Source organism: Brassica oleracea, chromosome C8 (assembly GCF_000695525.1).
Source record: "Brassica oleracea var. oleracea cultivar TO1000 chromosome C8, BOL, whole genome shotgun sequence".
Taxonomy (NCBI): domain Eukaryota; kingdom Viridiplantae; phylum Streptophyta; class Magnoliopsida; order Brassicales; family Brassicaceae; genus Brassica; species Brassica oleracea.
Genome location: NC_027755.1, coordinates 27,637,676 through 27,644,990, shown reverse-complemented (window position 1 = coordinate 27,644,990; position 7,315 = coordinate 27,637,676). Strand labels below are relative to the sequence as shown.

The window sequence follows — 7,315 nt, the reverse complement described above, 5'->3', positions numbered from 1 at the left end:
AGAGATAGATTGTTTTTGCGTAGTTTATAAATAAATTTGTCTTTGGTTATAGGTTTAAAAAATCAAAAGTAGAGTTTTGGTCTTTAATTGTATTATAAGTTTTAAACTAATGTAAAGTATGCAGTTAATTTTTTATTATTAAATATGTTTATACTATACAATGTAAAATATTGGTGAGAATTTAACATCTTTGAGAGATGTTACACCTTTAGTAGATGTCATTTTTTCAAACGCAAGATGAAAAGATAATGTTTTAAAGTAGGCACACGATTTTGATGTGTTGGTGAAAGTTGGTTTAGTTTAGTATTTACAGTGAAATGTGTAAATCACTAAACAGGTATGGAACACATCGACTGGTTTCTCACTAGTCCAGGCACATAATGTCGTGACTTATTTGGCTTGGTCAAATCCTACCATCAATTACATGACTTATTCTCTACAATAATTTTCTTTTCTGATTCTGCAGACCCAAATTTTCTTTAATTGGATTTGCGGCTCTGTCTTTCTTTACTTAGACCGTTTGTTCCATGGTCAGTTTGCCATAACTTAGTTCCAGGTCAATGTTGTTTTCAGTTAACCAGAAACATTTAATACTTAAAGAAAAATGTTATTTTAATTTTTTTTCTTAAACGATTACAAGTGTTACAGCATTCAAAAAATAAAATTCTCTTAACATCAAAACGTTCCTCGGACATTCTTTTAGAATCCCCTATATATTATTTGAGAAGCATTACAACTTCTTTTTGTAGCCATATGTCATCACTAAAATAATTTTTAGAATCATTAGAGAAATATGTTGGTCCATCTAATTATATAATAAGTTTTTTATTAAACTAACAATAAATTCATCATTAATGTACTTTATTATTTCCTTAAATAAAATTTACGGAATTGTCTAATGTGGCTAAAGTATATATGGCAATTAATGATTTTAAATAATAAAGATTTGATAAAAATAGTGTATCTTCTATCATATTTGTTTAATTTTAAGCTATTAAATAAATTAAACAACCACAATAACCATATAATAAAAATTTAGATTTTTATGTATATGTTATATTTTGAATTTTTACAAACGGCTATAAATTACTAAAACTGTTAAAAGTCTCACATTCAAATTTTATGATCCATGGTTTAAAATTTTTGTTATGACAAAATACAAATGATTACAAAAATTATATAAGTAAAAAGTCTAATTTAATTAATTAATAAGATTAATATATATATCGTTTTAAATTAAACTATAAACCATATAAAATACAATATTTTAGTTTCAAAATTTACTTTGAACAATTTTTTTGATAAAAATTTTGAACAATCATTGACAACTTATTTTTTTAAATTATAAATTATTAAAACTATTAATCCCACAATGAAAATTTTTTTATCAGTAATTTAAATTTTTTTCTATAAAACATACAAATGATCAAAAAACTATATGAGTAGAAATCATCATTTAATAGACATTAATATTAAAAATATACTAAAATATATTATCTATGTTAGTATCATTTAAATTTAATAACATATCCTATCAAATAAAAAAAATTTTGGATTAATACAATTGATTTATATGTTCGCACTAATTTAATTATATTTTTAATAGTTACTGATTTTTAATTATTTAATATATATTTATTATTTTATAATATGTAAAAATATTTAATACATAAAATAATTTATATATATAATGTTGATCCTGCGCAAGGTTGGGTCTTAACCTAGTCAAAATTATTTCAAAAACCGTCGTTATAAAAAACTGTGTAATACCCGTCTCATCCTCACTTGAAAACGACATGTCGCCAAGCAACAACTTATACCTCAAAAAGATAAAATGCAAAAATTCGACATTTATATTAATAACATAATAAATCCTTAAATCCAATAACTAAAATAACTGAAATAACAGTCGGTGAAATCATAAAACAAAATTCTGAAAAGAAAGAAAAAACGACTAAAACATCCATGTATGCAATCAGTACTCTACCTGTCCATCTACAAAAGGGAAAAATGAGTGAATAACAATGGAGTCACTCAGAGAGTTATGTGATGCTAAAACCAAAGTTCATAGACTCGAATATAGCACTCTGAATAAATATAATTTAATCCTAACACGTTACAAACACGACACCTAAAGTACCGAGTCATTAAGCAATGATCCTACTTACGAGATAAGTGCTCGTACACCCTTCAATAGAGGCCCCTATGGATGATTCATGTATATATAAGACTAGTGCCTACATATATCGCCCAAAGACACTTTATCGACCACTAGGCTATGACTCAACATGTCGACTTAAGTTGGCCGCATCATCCACCACAATGTATACATCCGGTCTACAGAAGTATGTCTATATATCTGGCTAATAATCTTACATCTCTTAATACATAACTATGTATATCAGAAACAATCAAGGTTGAATCATCTAAATGTTATATCCGTTTTAAGCAAAAAAAAAACTATAACTATATTAAGCAGACTCCAAAGAAAACTAAACATATATATTAGAACTAAATTATATTTTTTGAAGTTTTAGGTCGTGTGCGAGAAATTAAAGAATAACCCTCACTTAAGCAATCAGAAAAGTGGTGTCTCTGAACTCTTGTTGCTCAAATGGATTCTAAATCTAAAATGAGAGCAAAAAGTCGAATCAGAATTGCATTTGAACGACAAAAAACGATACTCACAGCATGAAAGTCAACAGTAAATTGCAAAATCAGCATTTGGAGATTCAAACATTGGAGAAGAGAAATCTCATCAAAAAAGTTTTATAAAAACTTAGTAAATGTTTTAGGGAATTTTCCATATTTGGAGATTTGGAGAATATCTCTTATGAAGCTATGTTTAGCGGATTTGATGCTATGTATTAGGGTCATCACTTGAATTGTATTCTTAGAGTTTTTTTTTATTATAAATTTGTAAATGGTAATAGGGTCATCACTTGAATTGTATTCTTTTGAGTTTTTTTTTTTATAAATTTGTAAAGTGAGTGAAAGCACAAAAGATTAAAGAAAGATGTTGTATTCAATATTAAGACGTGGTATGAGACTAAATAAATAAAACAAAATCAAATCCTAGTATATATATATATATATATGTGTGTGTGTGTGTGTATCTTTGTAAAGATATATTTTGGTGTATTTTGTATCATAGTTAATTTTTGCATTTACCATTTCTACTAATAAACCATGTGAGGAATATAATAAATCACGAGGCTAGTGGATGGGATTATTGACTTAGACGACATGACGGTTGACTTCAAGTCCATGGTGGGGATTATTGACTCAGACGACATGACAGTTGGCTTACAAGTCCATGGTGATTTTGGGAGTGTTCCACTTTGGTATATGTAGTTGTGAGCCAATGTCGTACTACCACAATACTTTTGTATAAATAAATTTTGCACTTGCTTGGTCTCATATATTCACTTCCCTGCAAATACAAAAAATGAGAAACATAAGATTGTTTCTTTTCATTGCTCTCATAATGTTACTTGAAGCATATGGTTTGACCGTTGAAACTGATAGGAAAGCACTGCAGGATTTCAAATCTCAAGTTTCTGGAGACAAACAAGTTGTTTTGTCCTCATGGAATAACTCAGTCCATGTCTGCAACTGGAAAGGAGTTACATGCGGCGTCAGACACAAGAGAGTCACTCGTTTGGACCTAGGAGGGTTGCAGTTAGGGGGAGTGATATCACAATATATCGGTAATCTTTCGTTTCTCATATCACTCGATCTCTCTAATAACACTTTTGGCGGAACCATACCTCACGAAGTGGGAAACTTGCTTAGACTTGATTACTTAGATATGAGCTACAATTCTCTGGTAGGAGCGATTCCAATCAGCCTATTTAACTGCTCTAGATTGTTGGAACTCTATCTAAATTCAAATCCTCTTGGAGGAGGTGTTCCTTCAGAGTTAGGGTCATTGACGAAGCTTGTCAACTTGGATCTTGAAAGAAACAAGTTGAAAGGGAGGCTCCCTGCATCTCTTGGAAACTTGACATCGCTAATGAGAGTTAGTTTTAGGGATAATAGTTTACAAGGAGAAATTCCGGGCGATATAGGTAGATTAAATCAAGTGGTCGAACTTATGTTAGCAGTGAACAAGTTTTCTGGTGTTTTTCCTTCCGAAATATACAACTTATCCTCACTTGAGTTATTAACCATCCGCGATAATCATTTATCGGGTTTCTTGAGACCTGATTCTGATAAGCTGCTACCAAACTTACGTTTTTTAAATATGGGAGGTAACTATTTCAAAGGAGCCATTCCAGCATCACTTGCAAATATCTCGAATCTTCTGATGCTGTCACTAAATGCCAACAACCTGACTGGAAGTATTCCTTCGAGCTTTGGAAAATTGCAGAGTTTGCAACTTTTGTCTCTTTTTAAAAATAGTTTGGGAAGTCACTCGTCTGTAGATCTTGAATTCCTTGGCGCTTTAACTAACTGCACCCAACTAAAAACTTTATATGTTTTCGGAAATCGTCTCGGTGGTCACTTGCCAACCACCATCGCAAATCTGTCAACAAACCTCCGAGTTTTAGACCTTGGAACAAATTTCATCTTTGGAAGCATTCCTCACGACATTGGGAATCTGATAAACCTACAATCACTTGCGCTAGACGGAAATCACTTAACAGGTCTAGTCCCCACGTCTATTGGCAAGCTCTTACAATTAGAGGTGCTTGATCTCGTTTCAAATGGTATATCTGGAGAGATACCATCTTTTATAGGAAACCTCACTCGTTTAGACGCACTAGTCTTGGCCAATAATAGATTTGAAGGAACAATTCCACCGAGTCTTTGCAATTGTACTTCTCTACGCTATTTAATTGTTGAGCTTAATAAGCTGAATGGGACTATACCTCAGGAGATTATGCAAATTCAATCCCTTGTTGAACTCGATGTGGCAGGTAATTATTTGACTGGCTCTCTTCCCAAAGATGTTGGACGACTTGACCATCTTGTTCATCTAGCTGTTGAGAATAATAGATTATTCGGACAAATCCCACCTTCATTGGGAAATTGTCTCACGATTGAATTACTCTCTCTGCAAGGGAACTATTTTGATGGAGTCATTCCTGATATTAAAGGGCTGGAAGGTCTTAAAGAACTTGATTTCTCTAACAATAATCTCTCTGGAAGTATACCTAGATATCTTGCAAACTTTTCTTCGCTGGAGTATCTCAATCTATCTGTTAATAATTTTGTGGGAAGTGTGCCAACAGACGGGGCATTTCGGAATGCTACTATAGTTTCAGTGTTTGGTAACAAAAATCTCTGTGGAGGCATCAGGGAATTCAAACTAAAGCCATGCGTTACTACTGAAGTAGCACCACCATCGAAGGGGTCAAAGCGTTCCTCTCTTTTAAAGAAAGTTGTGATCGGGGTCAGCGTAGGAATAACTTTGCTTTTTCTGCTCTTCGTTTTTTTACTTTTGATCAGAAAAAGAAAGAAGACCCAGCAGACCAATAACCAATCTCCTTCCACATTGGAAGTCTTCTTCCCAAAGATGAGTTATGGAGAGATCCGGAATGCGACTGATGGCTTCTCTTCGAGGAATATGATTGGGTCAGGAAGTTTTGGTACCGTGTTTAGAGCATTTCTCCCTGCTGAGAACAAGGTTGTTGCTGTGAAAGTTCTTAACATGCAGAGACGTGGAGCGATGAAGAGCTTTATGGCAGAATGTGAATCTCTTAAGGAAACAAGACATCGTAATCTTGTGAAATTATTGACGGCTTGTTCGAGTATTGATTTTCAAGGAAATATGTTCAGAGCTCTGGTCTATGAGTTCATGCCTAATGGGAGCCTTGATACGTGGCTGCACCCAGAGGAAGTGGAAGAGATTCATATGCCCTCGAAAACCTTGACACTTCTGGAAAGGCTCAACATTGCCATTGACGTGGCTTCTGTTTTGGACTATCTTCATGTTCATTGTTATGAACCTATAGCGCATTGTGATATTAAGCCAAGCAATGTCCTCCTAGATAATGATTTGACTGCCCATGTTAGCGACTTTGGTCTGGCTCGTCTTCTCCTCAAGTTCGATCAAGAGTCCTTCTTCAATCAACTAAGCTCAGCTGGTGTTAGAGGAACCATTGGCTATGCCGCACCAGGTAAAAATATCACACGTGTAAAGTTTTATTAAAAAATTAAGTATTCTTTCTTCATTACATTCTTTTTTATGTGAATTATGGTGCAGAATATGGAATGGGAGGGCAACCATCAATACAGGGTGATGTGTATAGCTTTGGAGTTCTGGTTTTGGAAATGCTCACCGGAAAACGACCAACTGATGAGTTATTTGGGGGAAACTTTACTCTCCACAGCTACATCAAATCTGTGTTGCCAGAGCAAGTGTTGAAAATTGCAGACAAATCGTTTTTTGACAATGGTCTGATAGTTGGTTTTCCTATTGCTGAGTGCTTGACACTGGTTTTGGATGTGGGACTTAGGTGTTCTGAAGAATCACCAACAAACCGGCTCGAAATGAGTGAAGCTACAAAGGAGCTAATCTCAATCAGAGAGAGGTTCTTTAAAGCCAGATGAACAGACAGAGGTTGAAGTGTTTATGGTTTCCTCTACAAACTTTTAAACTTACTTAAAAGCCTGTTATGATACCTCTAAAATACCATTTTCCATAATGTGTGGTTTTCTTCTTCCATATACTTATATGGTTGCAAAATATCTTATCATATAAAGTTTGGTTCTTCAAAGTTGCTAATTAACATGATTACGACACATGACAATTACATATTTTAAGATTGTGACATGTGTTAATTTATCTCATAATTAAAATATATATACTAAGATATTAACAAAAATTAATTTTATTAAAAATTAATTATAAATAATATTTAATATTAATTTTCATTTTTTTAAAATCATAATCAAAAGATAATTGCAAAAAATATTTGAAAATAATTTTCCTTCTAATATTGTGACATGTTTTAAAATATATAATGATTAAAAAGATATATAATAAGATAATAAAAACAAATTTTGAAAAAATTACTTTTAAAAATTATTTAATTGTAAAAACATTTTTTTAAAAAAAAATATTTAGTAGTAATGTTTTTAGAAATTTTCCTTTTTCAAAATCCTAACAAATAGATTTGAAAATAATTTATTTAATATAATTTTCTTTTTCTAAAATTTTAGTGAAAATATAATTATAAAAGTTTATATGGAGCTTGGTTCTTCAAAATTATTAATTAACATGATTGTGACACTATCAGTTATATTTTTAAAAATGTGATATGTGTTAAACTATCTTATAATCAAAAATATATATACTAAAATAATA

General features: G+C 31.9%; 1 protein-coding gene across 2 annotated transcripts; it reads left to right on the top strand.

The window, feature by feature from the left end:
• Positions 1-3,448: 3,448 nt before the first annotated feature.
• LOC106310866 (probable LRR receptor-like serine/threonine-protein kinase At3g47570) lies at positions 3,449-6,621 on the top strand. 2 transcript variants are annotated; one of them, XM_013748100.1, is made up of 3 exons: positions 3,449-3,710; positions 4,923-6,125; positions 6,212-6,621. In XM_013748100.1, exons 1-3 carry the CDS (start codon positions 3,449-3,451, stop codon positions 6,556-6,558), a joined length of 1,812 nt encoding a protein of 603 aa, XP_013603554.1. In that variant the 3' UTR covers positions 6,559-6,621. The 2 variants fall into 2 exon arrangements, with proteins under 2 accessions (XP_013603554.1, XP_013603553.1); XM_013748099.1 differs by having other exon boundaries at positions 3,449-6,125.
• Positions 6,622-7,315: the final 694 nt, after the last annotated feature.